The sequence below is a fragment of the Bufo gargarizans genome, chromosome 2, assembly GCF_014858855.1.
Source record: "Bufo gargarizans isolate SCDJY-AF-19 chromosome 2, ASM1485885v1, whole genome shotgun sequence".
Lineage (NCBI taxonomy): Eukaryota > Metazoa > Chordata > Amphibia > Anura > Bufonidae > Bufo > Bufo gargarizans.
This window is the reverse complement of record NC_058081.1, coordinates 59,907,703-59,925,184: the sequence shown is the minus strand read 5'-3', so window position 1 is coordinate 59,925,184 and position 17,482 is coordinate 59,907,703. Positions and strand designations below refer to the sequence as shown.

Here is a 17,482-nt window from a genome sequence, read left to right as displayed (position 1 = left end):
TCCTCGAAGCGCTTCTTCCGGCTGGTATTCTTTGCGGCTACCGCGGCTTTCAGCTCTTCCATGATAGCCGGCCACTCTGCATGCCGGCGGCGGATCGGTGGGGACTCGGGCCGGATAATACTCAGATCCATGGCCTGGGCTCCGGAATTGACCGTCCAGCCTAAAGGATCCCACGGGCCCAACTCCGGAAAGTCCGGTGGAGTGTCGCCCCACGCGCACGTGGTCTCATCATCACTCTCAGCAGCGCACGCCATTTCCTCTCTTTCTGATTGCTGCATCGCTTCTGCCTCCTCCCACGCACTGGGCCAGTCTATTTCCATCGGAGTCCCGCCTCCCAGGCGTAATTCTTCAAAGTACTCAGCCGCCTCGCCACTCCTCCAGGTGGGCGGCGCTCCAGGGCAGTCATCCCCTCCTTCTTCTTGGAAGGTTTCGGCGCCAAATATTCGCGCCACTGCACATCCTGATGGCGCAGTAAAAAGCCTCATGGCGCCGGCGGCCATTTTAGATGTCCTGATGCTGCAATTCACTGACAGCAAGCAGGATGATGAAAAGTCCAGTAAAACACAGTCCACAAATGCGATTTTCCTTCTGGGGGTAGCGCAACACAGTATAGCGTCTTTGATTCCTCCCAGGCGCAATTGTAATCCACAAGTTAGGAATAAAGGTTTACAGTCTTTGTAATACGGTAGTGGAATGGTTAAAGCACACAGTTCACACTTCTCTGCACTGTCGAAGTATGCGGATCCTGTTCGTGACGCCAAAAAGAGCGATGCAGTGTCCCAGGGGGTCAGTAGTGTGTGCTGGGCTTTGTAGTGCAGATTGACCACTAACCTGGGATCCACTGTCGTCTTCAATTGGGGCAAATACTGGAACAGGCAGGTATTTAACAGTTCGTGACGCCAGTGTCAATTAAACGGTGACACGCCGTGTAAAGTATGGTGGAAGAATGAAGCAAGCACAGGATAGCCAACAAAAACTGGAACTTTTACTGAATATCAGTCAGGATAATACACGGACACTGGTAGTGCACAGTTCCATAAAAGACGGTTGGTTTTAGAAGAATACAGATGGTTCTTGAGAGTACAGAATGGCCGGTCTTAGCGATGAATTATACAGAGTGTTGATTACAGGAGATGCAGTACAGGCGGCTTGCACACTATTCCTGACTGGTCCCGCTATATGTGAATTTCCTCCAAGGTCTAATGCCCTTTATCTGGCGTACCCTTGAAGCTGTCCTTATCTAGTACCTCCTCTGTTATCTTGAGTACCTCTCGCTTTATCTGATCGGCCTCTGTGGTAATCTGTGTCTTGGCTTGTGGCTCACTTATGCTGCTTCAGCTGAACGGATGGTGACTCAGGAGGGGAACCTTTTCCTTGGATCCGGAACCCGGTTACAGGGCCTTTACTACCCTCTCCTAGCCGGCAGGCTTCAGGCCTGCTATGCTCTCACAGGCCCATAGCCTTGCTTTCTCTCAGACACAGGATCATTTCTGACCTCTGCTTCCCACTGTCTGACTCCTCAGCCTGCTATTACTTCCTGACTGGGCCTTATATAACCTAGGGTTCTCTAGCTCCCTCTAGTGACTCAGAGCTGGAACTACACCCTAGCCGGCCTGCAATGCACGTTTCACAGTAACAGGAAATACATAGCATGACATTATAGATATTCTTACCAACCTCCCCTTAAAGGGGGAACGACAATACCCAAGTGACCCTTCTGTAGTGACGGGGTATTACTCTCCCGTACACTACAAGTCCAGGACTCGTGGTAGCATCACAACATTTAGAGTAAATGAAGTCTTCCCGCAGCCACCCTCTGAAATAGGTCACACACAGAAAGCGTGAAATACCAACAGGCTCCCTGGTTACAAGTAGTGAGGGCTCTATTCTGATCCTCACTCGTCTACCTACATAAATGAGACAGCTAAGAGGCGCAATAATATAAATAGGAACCAGTCAGGAGATTCCAGGGGCAACACAAAATATCAAGAGGCTCCGAAGTTCCAGACAACTATGCTTGTAAGGGAGCAGGTTGTTTGTTTGTTTTTTCCTTATTTCCCTGATCCCATCGTTGGGGTGGATGCACATCTTCAGTTCCATCCTTCAACTGCATCCTGAGCTGTCATAGGGAGAGAGCTGCAGCAGAAAGGACACACCCGTCTGATTTGCCACCTCAAGCAATTGGAACAATGAATGGGGAAATCTCTGGATCCATGTGAGGTACAGGGCTGGTTCTAGATTCATTAGAAAGAGATGTAATGTGCTATATGATGTCTGACTTTCACTCTTTACAGTACTCATGGGATGACCCCTTTAACACCAGAGTTCTGAAGCAACCTCAGTAGTAAATCTGCCCCATTATGCCTGCTCCCGATCACTCTGACTGATGACCAATGGAGCCTAACGGTGAAAACACCTGAGCTGGTCTCCCTGATTATAGAGATTGTACAGCTTGCTGTAGCATACTACACTTATGCCACTTATTTTTTCAATGTGGCACTGAACAGAACTCAGGGGATATTGGTCCAAAATTGTAAAATTTCTCCACAATTAACTGAGAATGCTAGTTACATTTGATCCCAGAATTTGTCTTCTATTTCAGCACCTGAAGAGTTGTTCTTCCAAGGGCCACAGAATCTTTCTGCAGGGATCTTGTTTACAGCTAGAGGCGTGTAGCTATCTTCTACATGGCCCAATGTCTTCTCAATTAGCAAAACTGGATACTGAGAGGAAAGGTGTCCCAATAGTAAAAAAAAACAAAAAAAAAAAAAACTTTTTTTAACCCATAGACCCTGTATTGCCCAACCTGCACCCTTCTGATATCTGTCAGAGATGTGCAAGGCCGGGCTGGTTGTATTGTTTATATTAATAAGACAATTTATAAAGGTTATGCCATAGCTCAGTGCTAGGCCATGACATTTGGTGTCATGAATACCCCTTTAAGGCTACTTTCAGATCTGCGCTTTCCCTTTCCGGTATTAAGATCTGTCATAATATCTCAATAGTGGGGGGTGGGGGACAAAACTGAACTGAAGGGAACAGAGTGCACCTAAATGCATTCTGTTCCGGTTGGTTGCGTCCCCATCACGGACAGTATAACACTGCAGCGTTTTTCTGTCCGCGATGTTGTGCGGAACAAGGCGGATCCGTCATGACTCACGATGTAAGTCAATGGGGACGGATCCGTTTTCTCGGACACAATAGAAAACTGATCCATCCCGTATTGACTTTCAATGGTTTTAGTGACGGATCCATCGTGGCTATTTTAGAGATAATACAACTGGATCCGTTCATAACAGATGCAGACGGTTGTATTATAATGACGGAAGCATTTTTTGCTGATCCATGACTGATCCAGCAAAAATGCTGGTGTAAAAGTAGCCTAAGACGGGTAAATGTAATAAAAGGAATGCGACTGTAAGAGGACAAACATTTCATTTTATTTGAGACGATCTACTGTCCATGATTACACCAGAATACACTGAAGTGTTCACAACTACGCTAATCACATAAACTGTAGCACGCTGCATTACAAGTACATCTATCTTATTAGATAGACCAGGTATCAGCAACCATCTGCGGTCAAACTACAACTCCCAGCACGCGTACCTGCTTGGCTGTTCTCGGAACGCTCACAGAAGCGAATGGAGTATGCTGGGAGTTGTAGTTTCACAACAGCTGGAGTGCCAGAGGTTGCTGACCCCCGACAGTCCTCACACACATAAGTATACGGGGTAAAACGAGCAGTAGGTTTGTTACACAGTGATCTGCAATATTCAGCAAGGACACAGCAGCAATCATCTGAGCAGAGGCGATCGCTGCTTGGACATTTTAGAGATCCTTTTGTTGGGGATTCTGGACCATAAACAGAGTGCTGGCCACTGGTATCCCTAAGCTGAAGCGCGTCGAGAATGCCTCAGGGTCGAATTTACCTGGAATAAAGAAGATTAATATTAGTATCCTGACCTCATTAAATAGGAGGCTAAGGCATATATGGATCCCATTTAAAGGATCCCTACTTTTGGCACTCCCCCCTAGGAGAACTGCGCGGTCCATGCATTACATAGTCAACCATTAACATATGGATGTCATTGAGAGGCTATTCCCTTTCAGCACTCCCCCTAGGAGCTACAAAGGAGAGCTTCTGAATGTCCACACGTTACACAGTCAACAATTAATGTATGGATTTCATTGAGAGGGCATTGATATGCTTTTTAAAGGGACTGTCTAGCATTACAAAAACATGGCTGCCTTCTTCCAAAAACAGCACCACACCTGTCCCCAGGATGCAAATGGTATTGCATCTCAGCCCTATTCACTTCCATTGAGCTGAACAACAATATTAGACACAACCCATGGACCAGCGTTCTTGTGCCATTTGTAAAAAAATCCAGACAGGTTTTTCTAATCTTGGACAGCTTCTATAAAGGGCATCTGTCAGCAGTTTTGTACCAATGACACTGGCTGACCTGTTACATGTGAGCTTGGTAGCTGGAGGCATCTGTGTTCGCCCCATAGTCCTACATGCCCACATTGCTGAGAAAAATGATGTTTTAATATATGCAAATGAGCCTCTAGGAGCAACGGGGGAGTTACCATTACACCTAGAGGCTCAGCTCTCTCTGCAACTGCTACACCCTCTGCACTTTAATTGGTACGACCAGACAGTGTAAATATGATCACACGTGGACCTATCAATCACAGTGCAGAAAGAGCAGAGTCTCTAGGTGTAACAGTAACGCCCCCGTTGCTCCCAGAGGCTTATTTGCATAAATTAAAACATAATTTTTCTCAGCAATGAAGGCACATATGAACATGGGACCAGTTTGATAGCTGCAAATCTGCTGACAGAGGCCCTTTAATGATATTTTAGAAGAGGAAGTGCACTTCATGAACTTCAAACTACTACTTGTTCACTACAACAAACTGACGGCAATACATCCCCATGTGCTGTCACCCCAACCCCTGCTCCCATCACTCCACTGGTGAGGACTGGGATACTACATAAGCTATAATACGAACCTCATGCTCAAGAGTCTAGGCAAGAACATCTGGACTCAGCTCTACCTTAGACCCCATGGTCAGTCATTTGCTATGCAGTATGCCTTAAGGTGGAGAAGGGGTTAATAATGTTTCCTTAGATCAGAAAGACAGAGAGGGTGGTGGGGACATTACACTTTTTTGCCATCCCTGCATTTTTTCAGGAAATTCAATTAATATTATGGCAGGAGCACAAGAGATGAATGGGTCTGCACACAGGTGGGCGTTATTAAAAATGTGGATTGTTGTGTCCCTCCAAGACCCTCCGATAGATCTGAACATAACTGCCCCGTCACCTCTTTATTATGGGACCAATGCGCAACAACAAAAAATCCCCACAATTCCATTTCCTGTCTAGAGATCTCTTCGGTAATGGATGCTGGTGTCCTATTGGCACAATTTGCATGCCCATCCATACATCTGCACACAAGATCACGGCTCTACACTGCTGTCCGAAGTCAACCACTGGGAATCAGAAAAATCTTGACAGTATGAATTCAATTTAGCAGTCATTTATAACCCTTTTCATGTGGTTAGATGCAGTTACTGAGGAGATAACGTACCACGAGATTCCTCCTCAGATGGTGACAGAGAAGGGAAGGAACCTGGAAGCTGCAGATACAGATGAAATTCATATCTGTGATATCCAGTGCTTGCAGGAGGAGAGGGACCTTTGTAGTCTGGTCAGAAAAAGAGAAGTCTTATAATATAATCATAATTTTAACTAAAATCACCTTACCTATGTTGATCTATAAAGTTTATAGACCTCAGACCCCCATGGATTCACAAAAGTAGGGGTTGTCAACTCACAAAAAAAAAAAAAACAGAACCCCAAATTATGGAGACAAGAAAGTAGCTTGCCAAATAGACTTCTACCTTCCTTCACTGGTTTCTCTGGTCCAATTGGGGGCTCGTTAATGGGTGCGAATGTACATTCTCACTCACGTTTTATTGATAAGAGACAGATTCCTCATGCTTATACCACTATTTAAAAACTAAATTCCAGGGCTTTTGAAGCCTCATCTGGTTACACCTGGTATCACCCCGAACATGACCAGAAATGGACCATTTTGCTTCAAATTCAGATAAAACTCTGCACTTTATGTGCTCCAGTTGTCAGGGTTGGCTCCTCTGCTATGGTCTTTTCTTTCTTTTATGGCTGCAATTTTTAAAGGGGTTTTCTGGAAGGGTAAAATCTTTCAGAAAAGGTAAAAAAAATAGAATAAAAATAATCATTACTCACTTCACCGATCACCCACTACTGCAGTGTTGATGATTACGGGGTCCCTGCTGGTTTTCACTTCCTGGTTCCTTCTCAGCACATAGGAAATGCTGCTCAGCCAATCACTAGCCCCCCCAATGACCACCCTCAACCAGGAATTGGCTGAGACCAGCAGGTACTCGGTAAATGTCACAAATGGAAGTGGCAGGGGATCGGTGAGTGTAGCTTTTATTTTTTTATTTTTTATTCTCTAACCCATTCTGCCCCTTTTCTAAAAACTATTATTGCCAGACAACCCCTTTATATCTCATGCAAGGATTTCTGCAACATGGCACCTAATAACATAAACCTGGAGATGATCAGGTGCTTTATTACCTAATATGCAACAAAGATGAGTCACAATACTATGAAATCACAAATTATAGGGAATTATTCAAACAGTGATTTATTTTAGCTAGCAAGCCTAGAGTAAGTTTATGTGTCACTCACTAAAGAAAAAAAGTGCTAGCACCATGAATTGTTTTCCAGCAGGAGCCGTTGCCTGTTGCGACCTTTCCGATCGCAGCTTCTAGTTTTCACTGAAAAATAAGAGCTGGAATCCGGCAATTTGCTACTGGCAACTGCTCTGCTTTTGCCTTGCACTAGTTTTGATATACAGTATATTTCTGCATAATCTCGCATTCGATGATTTCATAGCATCAAGATTTACCTGTTATCACCCTTCCTTTAAGACTTTTTCCAGATAGAAGATCCTGTCCCTAAAAAAATAAATAGACAACATTGAGACATGAACCATTTGTCTGGATATTGGCTTAAACACAGGGGTTCACAACAGTTTTTGGCCCTCAGACCAGACCAGCTTGTACTATTACAGTGATATTCCAGCTAGAGGATTTTATCACTTATCCATTGGAGACTAGTTCTTGCAATTGGTAGGGGGTCCCACCAGTTGAGCCTCCAACAATCTAGTATTTATCACTCAATCCACTGGAGACTGGTTCTTTCGATTGGTAGAGGTCCCACCAGATGAGGCCCTAGCAATCTAGTATTTATCACTCATCCATTGGAGACTTGTAATTGGTACGGGCTCAGCAATTGAGCCTCCACCAATCTAATATTTGTCACTTATTCAATGGACATTGGTTCTGGCAAGTGGATGGGGTCCCACCAGTTGAGCCTCCGCCGATCTAGCATTTATCCACTGGAGACTTGTTCTAGCAATTCATAGAAGTCCCAGCAGTTGAGCAAGTATTTGTCATTCATTGGACACTGGTTCTGCGAGCAGATTGGGTTCTACCAGTTGAGCCTCCACCGATCTAGTATTCATCACTTATCCACTGGAGACGGGTTCTTGAGATCAGTAGGAGTCCCAGCAGTTGAGCCTCCACTGATCTAGTATTTGTCACTTATTCAAAGGGCATTAGTTCTGGCGAGCAGATGGGGTCCCAACAGTTGAGCCTCCACCTATCTAGCATTTATCCACTGGAGACTGGTTCTGGCAAACAGTGGACCATCTCACTGTTGTGGCATCATGTGTGGCTGCAGGTAGCACCATAGCCCTAGCCTAAATTCTGCTTGTGTTACTCCTTCTACCCTCTGGCCCTCAGTTCACCAAAGCTCAGGGAAATCAGTCTCACAACAAATGAGAGACAATATAATGCAGTCTGATTCTCTGCAGCTGCTGTAATGCCTGAAGGTAGGGACAGACGTGGACAGTGAGCCCTGACCTAGAACCCAGCCCGCTTTCCCTACCTACTACCAGTACAAGCCCTAGGTAGGTAGACCACAACTGGTCAACAGTCCCTACGCTACTAAGGTGCAGAGACAGACAAACACCAAGAGAGAAAAACAAACAGGGATAGTCATAGGAAATTGCGTCAGAACCAGGCTGACAACGCAGTAATAAAACGATAGACAGAGAGTAGTGAAAAGACAAGCGAGATCTAATACCAGATGGGATGCACAGTACAAATCAAGACAAGCTGAGGTCAAAAGCCAAATGAATCCAAGAACAAGGAACACAGTTAGTGAGCCCAAACAAAACTATAATTGGCAATGATATATGGCCAAGAAGGAGTTTAAATAGAGCAACGAGCCTATTAGCCATAGGTCATGACTCGGAGCTCCATTAGTCAGAACACTAGCACACAGAAATAGAGCAGCTGAGCAATCTGCCCACTGTTAATCTCCAGCACACGCCCGCTGCGGGGAGAGCATGGCTTAGGGGGGCATGGCTTAGCAGAGCGTCTCTCCCGGCACAGTTGCGCCAAGGCTGGAGATCTTGCTAAACAGCTGCTAAATGCATTCAATGGGACCGATGCTCATGGTGGCATGATGGGCCACAAACAACCCCAAGGCACCACATTGTACATGTTTGGTTTTGAATATATGGAGCTACAGGTCGCGCATGCACACTGCTGCTCATTCATTTTCTATAAGAGCACAGGATATAGCTGTGCACTGTACTCTCCTATCACCGGCGCTTCCATAGAAAATAAATGGAGAGGGAGAGTGCATACTCAACCTGTCGCTCCTATACTAGTTTTACATGCTGGAAATCCTGAGTACAATCTCTTCAATAAAAGTGTATCCAGACAGGTCTTCCATTTAGGACCCTCATCTATTATATTAGCCAGAGTGAAAAAAGCGGCTGCAAACAGAGTCTTACCCTCTGGAGGACCCTCAAAACCCACGCATTTCATGGTCAGCCTATCAATTTCAATACAAATTGAGTAATGCTTAATTTCCCCTGTGGTGGAGCTGCAACTAAATGGAATACTTGCTGTTGGTTTTCCCTGGACTATGGATGGTCACTGGAGGTCCCAAGAGAGGGACAACTTGTTAGGTGTCCCTCATGAAAAGCCAATATCCATAACTGACAATCCCTAAAAATATGGACCCAGCTGGCTGGACATGGGGGGAAGTCTCAGAGATTGATGCATATTTGGAATGGAATGGTCCTAAGGGGATTTGGAAGTTAAGATGTAAGAGAATTGGAGCATTTTTATCCATGTCGAGGGAGATGACCACACGGAGAGGGGGAGGTGGGAAGGGAGTTGGGGGGGACTGGGAGATTTAATAAAGGTTTATTTGATGCAGTGTTATGGACGTGCTGATTTGGATAAAGTATGATTGATTTTACTGTATTGATATCCTATTGTCATGGTTAATCTGAATAATTGGCTGTATGTAAAACCTTTAATTATAATGATCTGATTCAAAAAAATTATAATATGGACCCAGTGTGCGGACATACCTATGTTATCTAGCTTTGCTGTGTAGGGGTGCACCACCAATGAGGCCAGGTTAGGCGATCACCTCAGGCAGCACCAGGTAGGGGCAAGAGGCGGGCAGCCTAAGGGCCATGGGCTGAAGGGAAGGGGTTAGGTTAAGAAATCTGCATTGGGAAGGGTGGGATGCCGTTTCAGTTTTCGCCTCAGGCAGCAGAAAGGCTAGGTGCACCCCTGTGCAGGTGAATACTATTTTTCCATGTTATCAGCAGGTTCAATCTGACTCCTCTGAACTCCTCCACAACGCAGCCATATATCATTTATAACATTTATATATACACAACACACGTGGCTTTTTATTTAGTGGTGATTTGAAACAGGTGACAGAAAAAACAAGGGGGAGAAAAGGCCAAGAAGAGACAGAAGTAAAAACGAGAGGATGAAAATAAGACCGGAGAATGGAAAATATTCAATGAAAACAGAAAAAAAGGCAGCATCAGGCAGTAGTTACAGAAGTGTGGGAGAGCCGGGCTGAGGGGGCAGAGGATGCACACGGGGATCCCTGACACTGGCTGTGTGGGTGCACTTGTGGGGAAGCCCCTTGATGAAGGCACATGAAGGTTCTCAATAGTTCACGATCATTTACAGTTAGTGACAACAATACTTTGTGTTTCAGTTCCTAGCCATTATCAACATTTCTGCTTACTGTTACTGAATGTAAATCTTCACTAAAGATTTTTTATTTATTTTTTATTTGAAAGAAGAACAAAGTAACATGACAGACAAAAACTGCACTAGGATATGGCTCCCTGACTCCCTGATGTTCTCCAATGCTTTCAGCCAAAAGACCCTCCAAGGGTCAAGAACGAGCTCCCCTCTCAATTGAGCTTACAGAGGTACTCTTGAATTCCTTTATTGTACTCACCATCACCACCTCCTCAGGCAGAGAGTTCCATAGTCTCACTGCTCTTACCGTAAAGAATCCTCTTCTATGTTTATGTAAAACCTTCTTTCCTCCAGACGCAGAGGATGTCCCCTCGTCACAGTCACAAGGATAAATAGATGATGGGAGAGATCTCTGTACTGACCCCTGATATATTTATACATGGTTATTAGATCTCCCCTGAGTTGTCTTTTTTCTAAAGTGAATAACCCTAATTTTGATACACTTTCAGGGTACTGTAGTCCCCCCCCTTCCAGTTATTACTTTAGTTGCCCTCTTCTGAACCCTCTCCAGCTCTGCTATGTCTGCCTTGTTCACAGGAGCCCAGAACTGTACACAGTACTCCATGTGTGGTCTGACTAGTGATTTGTAAAGTGGTAGGACTATGTTCTCATCACCTGCATCCCCTCTGATGCAACCCATTATCTTATTGGCCTTGGCAGCAGCTGCTGGACACTGGTTTCTACAGCTTAGTTTGCTGTTCACTAAAATTCCTAAGTCCTTTTCCATGTCAGTGTTACCCAGTGTTTTACCATTTAGTATATACCGGTGACTTTTGTAGTTTCTTTTCCCATGTGATCAAGTGGGTTTACCACCCCAATCTTCACCACTCTAAACACCAACTGGGGCTTTGAAACTACCTGACCTCATAGCATCTGGTTACAGCTTGTATTCTAGTCTAGACTTACATTATAAATACTGAAGCCTAAGAGATGACATTTCCCAGCATTCCTTGCTAACCCTTTGTGGCATGAGGAAGACCTACACAATATTGGGTAGGCTGTTTATTATTACGGCAGATCAGCTAATCTATAAGAGTTGTGTCTGACGACAAGCATTTTGACAGTTTCAACTACCAGGATTGTGAGGGTAGCTCTGGCGTATAATATAATACAGGCTAAAACTTAGGATCCGTATAAAATAGCGTCACGGTGGGTAAGATAAGGGAAGGAAACAGAACAACGCAGAGCAAACAAAAACAACTGACTAGGCCCCAAATGCTAGTCACATCCTAGCAATCCCTAAAACACTTTCCCTAAGCTGCTATGCCCATATGCATATATGGTAGATATTGACATGCCCACGTACCTAAGACTATAACACACTGAACCAAACCCTCAGCTGTAGGGAAGAGGGAAAGAGACACCCAGCTCCTTCTACAACCGAAAGAGCTAGCATCACCCTAGAGGCCTAGTCAAAACAGACACAGAAGGGAAAAGGACTTATCTTGAGAGGTGTTGGAGCAAACAATCCACCAAACTTCCAGAGCTCACACAAGGCAGAACTATAACCCACAAAGGCTATAGGGAGAGAGAGGACTAAATAGCCTCACCAATTACCTAACGAACAACACCTGGGAGGAGGTGGGTTTCTGCTCAAACCCACAACATAAACTGTCAGATTGAGTCACGTGCAGCAATCCTGACAAATTCCCTCAGAACACCCACAGGGCAGGGCGTGACAGATAGGTATTGTAATTGTGAAATGATTTAAATAGGAGAATTATCCCTATTAAACCCGGTACATTGCCCGGTAGAGTTATTAAAAAGATACCCATCTTTTGAAAAAAAAAAAAAAAAAATAAGATGTTTATTCTTATGAGGGATTCAGTGCAACAAATGGCGTGGCCAGCACTGAAAAGTATCAAAGGGCTAGGCCCCATTACTCGGTGCACTGAAGTCCTCATTTGCATAAATAATAAGAAAGTTTTTTTCTCTGGAATGCCACAACAGATTTTTGACAGGTATCATTTTAAGCAGCAGGATCAACCCTAACAGGCAGAATGTCTTGTAGTACAGGTGAATATAAGAAACTTTGTAATCAATAGTATTAAAGAAAATGCCTCTTTCTCTCTTTACCAGCTCATTTCCTCCTGCCCACCCTTTCCTAAACTAACATTTACTCTGAATTCTTTGCAAAAACAGACGTGAGAGACCAAGACGGGCTGTCACCTCACCAAAGGATCAGATGACAGCTGCACATAGAAGCCTATGGAGAGGGGAGGGGGAAGAGTGAGCAGCATTGAGAGAAACAAAAGCTGCAGGAGACAATACTATTTGCTGTATCTCACCCCAAGTGCTTTATTGGCTAGGGATGAGCGGACTTGTGTTTTCAAGTTCGGCGTACAAGGTTCGGCTAATCTGAGAATTCTGTTATGGATTCCGCTACCACAGACCATAAGTTATAGTAGCAGGTTCCGTAATGGTATTCTTAGATAACCCAAACCTTGTACGCCGAACTTGAACACAAGTTCGCTCATCCCCATTATTGACCCCACTACTTTTCTATAATGTCTTCTATGGTGGAGTAAATGAGAGAGAGTTAGGAAGCAGAATCTCCTGTTTTCTCCATGTGCAGTCTATGGGAGACATCATAACAGCTCAGAGAAAACTGAGAATTACAGACAGAACCCACAGAGAGGAAACTGCTCAAACATGCCAGATACTTGTAATGTAGATTAATTCTATATATGAATTGATAATGGAGTTTGAGCTGTGCATACGTTTTTACACCAGCGCTATTACAACTGCCATACATTTTGTTAACGGGTTACAGGACTTTTATTAGATTTCTTTAGCAGATATCGAATGCTGAATTCGCCCCCTTCAATGCAGATAGGGAAAATCCACCACAAAGCTGCAGGGTCTCTGCAAATTCGCAACCAAATCCGCAGGATGATCTGTGTCAGATTGTTCCACTGCCTGCAGACCTACTCTAGGCATGGTCATGAAGTGGTTAAATTTAACAGAGGGTATAAAGAATAAAGTCTACAGCGCTGAGTGTCAAGACAGATTCTTCTGCACATATTCTAATGTTAGCTGCAGAGATCCGGCTGTATGTAACAATGGATCCAGCTGTCTCATCATCACAAGGCTCAGCTGGCTGCAGCGGGTTATTAAAGTGCAGGCTGTATAGGGCAGAGTGTAATAATGATGAGCTGGATCTTGGGGAAGCTCTTTCAGGCTCCCACTCCCAGGCCACGTGTGACAAGGAATCTCCCACTCAAGACACGTAAGCGAAACAGGAGGAAGACCAGGCGTGGGAGACGGGAAAAGTGGAAAGCTGAATACAGGGGAGAGAGTGAGGAGAGGCAGGGAGAGGACCATGGGGAGCTGGAGAATGCGATGGGTGAAGAGAGGGAGGCAGAACAAAGTCCTGCAAAACAGATGCCAACCTGACCATATTGGTTATTAAAACCATCCACCGTAATGCTCAAACTCACTAATGACTACTTTCAGACCTCCATTACCCTCGGAGGCGCTCCCCACTCTCCACATCACTTATCCTGATGGTTCCCTTGGTAACTGCAGCGAGTTCGGCTTTTGGGATGAGTCAGGTTGGTGCTGTGAGATTTGCTCCTGCATATGGGACAGGACTATTCTGTATCATCATCATCATCATCATCCCAGATATCTAGCATATGTCCAGAAAGGAGCCTGCAGACATCGCATAGCTACTCCGAGATAGTATGGTTGTGTATAGCTTTTCTATAATGCACCCATATACTATAGCATATTACGGCAGATTATGCAGAACCTCTTTTTACAAGGGAACAAGCTCTGATCACCATCTAAAAATGATGAAAGGACCTGTAAAAGGAGGAGAGAAAACCAGTTCAGCATTGGGACCCAATATATCATAGCACAGTATGGGGGAGGGGGGGGGGGTCATTATCTCTTATAATACTGCAGTCCTTCAATGAACCACAGTTGAATTGTTAATGAATATTGAAGGGATTCTCAAAGTTTTACGTATTGATGACTTATCCTTGTGTCATCGATATAAGATCAGCGGGGGTCCGACACCTGGCACCCCCACCGATCAGCTGTTTTGCAGTAGCTCCGATGCTGGAAACAGGCACCGGAACTACACATCTCCATCCCCTGTATAGTGGCCGTGGCTGGTTACTGCAGTGCTGCTCTCATTCACGCTCTTCAAAAGTTTGTACCGCAAGCGAGTTATAAATTAAAAGTGCCAGCAACAAATACCACCATGTAGTGCCCAAGCTCAATGGCTGGTATGTAGTGCCATCCACAACTCCTCCAGTTTACATCCGCTTTTGTAATAAAATGTGTCACAAGTGATAATATACTTTTCAAATTTGTGACTTTTATGTCATTAAAAAGTTCAAAATATGACAAATTTAATAAGAGGCTTCGACCTGTTCCGTACTTCCCTCTTGTAACCCTTCTTTACTTCCGTAGCCACCCGTTCCATTTATAGTGTTTGTGAAATTTTATAATCCAATGAAATGGTTAAAAAAATAAAAAATAAATAAAAGTGTCACTGGGGGTCGTTTACACCAGTCTTTTTCTCCCCCTTTGCTGGCAGAAGATGCGCCCAATTTATGAATAGGCGTGCACCTCGTGATAAATAAGGTGCACCTTCAGCAGTCCGTACACCTGGCGGGAAAAAACGACACCAGTCCCTGGCTGGAGTAGTTTTTTTGCCAACATTTACACCTATTTCCACACGTAAACATTGGTAAATTTGTCAGGCCGAAGTCCCGGCTCCATGCACAGCCCCGCCACATCGATGAGTCTCCTGTGCTACAAAAAAAATTGTAAAAGTAAAAATAATTACAAAAAGGGAGTTGTGCAACATTATTGTGTAAAAACGATCATAAATGACCCTGATAAATTTGGAGCAAACTAAGATCCAACTACCTAAAAACGGTGGTCTTAGTAAATATGGGCTTATGGCTCCCATACAGTCTGAGCCAGAGCCCTCAAAAAGTGCTAGCCATGGAGATCCCTATATAGTGCCATATGAATATGACCTCATACAATGCCAGCTCATGCACCCCGAGAGCGCTAACCAGGGTGCCCCCAAATATAAAAGTTGCTTATACTTGGCTCCACTCCCTTGGACCTACTCTCCTCTACCCAGTGCAAAGGGAGATCTTCCCACAGGATTCATTTATATCACATAAGGATATAGAAGCTGAGTCCACCATATCTTGTATCCGCTGATTTGGCTGTAAAAAAGGTTAAAATGAGAAGAGGTTGATACATTTTCACAGGAATGGGTGGCCGCGGACTTGCGCTCCACCACCGTCTGTCTGGGATGGAAGATGCAATCATATGGAATCGGTAGGGTGTGTACCAGTAAGCACCAACCTAAACCGCTGTAGGTGGTATGGACGGCACAGTCTGATTGGCATGTATGCGCAGTAAACAACTGACAGATGTACAAGTATATTTTAGTGTGGGAAGAAAATGAAAACCAGCAAAACGTGGGCTGAAATACATGCAGACGTGGCCCTGGTCAGAATCACACCCCTGGGAATCCGCATGTCCAGTCATAGCAGAAAACTTCCTCCCTGCTGTTCTGCTGACTAATACACAGATAACGGAATGACTGGCTTTAGTTAAACTTTATATAATATATAATGAAGGCATGCCTGAGGGCTACGTCAGTGCCTCTGCAATGAAAAATAAAGCAACCCTGTAAATTGTGCTTATTAAAAATATCCTATTGTTTCTTGTTTATAGCTGCTATGCAGCCCTTTGCATCTCCATAGTAACAGACAACAAATAAACCCTGTGTAGTCTGATCCTGCACCCATACTCCCTTCCTTTGTTCCCTGTTTCTTCTTAGGCTACTTTCACACTAGCGTTCGATCGGATCCGTTCTGAACGGATCCGATCATAATAATGCAGACGGAGGCTCCGTTCAGAACGGATCCGTCTGCATTATATTAGCATATAAAAGCTAAGTGTGAAAATAGCCTCGGACGGATCCGTCCAGACTTTCAATGTAAAGTCAATGGGGGACGGATCCGCTTGAAGATTGAGCCATATTGTGGCATCTTCAAACGGATCCGTCCCCATTGACTTACATTGTAAGTCTGGACGGATCCGCACGCCTCCGCACGGCCAGGCGGACACCCGAACGCTGCAAGCAGCGTTCAGCTGTCCGCCTGTCCGTGCGGAGGCGAGTGGAGCGGAGGCTGAACGCCGCCAGACTGATGCAGTCTGAGCGGATCCGCATCCATTCAGACTGCATCAGGGCTGGACGGAAGCGTTCGGGTCCGCTCGTGAGCCCCTTCAAACAGAGCTCACGAGCGGACAGCAAACAGTGTAGATTGCTGTGCTACGCCATCCGTGCTATGGGCGTTACGGAAACAGTGATGCACTGGCTGCCCAGATGTGTCCAAAATTCTGGCCACCCTTTGCGAGCACTTACTGTGGATTATTCAACCATGAAAAGTCACGATGGGGCAACCCCTTTAACAGCTGGTATATTAGCAGGAAGTTTGGGAAAGTTAGAAGGGAGCATGACAAGGATCAGACTTTTGTTGTCTGTTACCGTGGAGATGTATGTCTCCATAGCAGCTGTAGACAGAAAATGGTAGGGAATTTTTAATGAAGACTTTTTTCCAAACCTTTTTTTTTTTTTTTTTTTCTCCAGTGCATAAATAAATAAAAAAAATCAAGAAAAAGCTGTGAAGGTGTTCATAGCAGGACATAAACATTAGATTGATATTGGCTGAATGGCAAATTGTCACTTCCTACATGCACATCATATTTCAATAGAGGGGATATGCAACAACTGGGACTCCTATTATTGCTTTTCTCAAGGGAAAACAAAGGATCCAGACTGGGGCACAGAAAAACAATTTGTCTTGCTACACTCACTACCTAGTGGCAACTACCAAAGGGAGCAATGCCCGTTCAAAAACAGTGAGGTGGGATCTTCATGGGTGGAGTGCCGTGGTCGGGCAGCCGCACACAAGCCATGGATCACCGGCTACACTGCCAAGCATTAGCTGGTGGGATTTTAAAGCACGGTGCAATCGGATGCTAAAGAGAAGAAAATGTTTACACCTCTAAGACTGTATATGTATGATGCATGGTCACGGGCTTTAACCGTGGTATTGTAAATGAGTGACTTTAAAGGCAGGAGAAAGTCATACGTCTGGCTTTAGAACAAGGGTACACAACCCACAGGAACTATGCCACTTCCTGTGTTGGACCCGGTGATCAGTATTTTTTTACTTTAAAAGGTAATTTAAAGACCTCTGGAGAAACTGATTTTTTTTTT

General features: G+C 44.7%; 1 protein-coding gene across 2 annotated transcripts in view; it reads right to left on the bottom strand.

Annotated features, from left to right (window-relative positions):
• Positions 1 to 3,426: 3,426 nt before the first annotated feature.
• PEBP4 (phosphatidylethanolamine binding protein 4) overlaps positions 3,427 to 17,482 on the bottom strand; it is a 77,359-nt gene continuing 63,303 nt past the window's right edge. For both annotated transcript variants that reach the window (XM_044282964.1, XM_044282965.1), the window contains 3 exons: positions 6,972 to 7,020; positions 5,604 to 5,720; positions 3,427 to 3,932 (listed from right to left, as the gene is read on the bottom strand). In XM_044282964.1, coding sequence (XP_044138899.1) covers positions 3,832 to 3,932; positions 5,604 to 5,720; positions 6,972 to 7,020 — 267 coding nt within the window. In that variant the 3' untranslated portion in view covers positions 3,427 to 3,831. The remainder of the gene's footprint in view (positions 3,933 to 5,603; positions 5,721 to 6,971; positions 7,021 to 17,482) is intronic.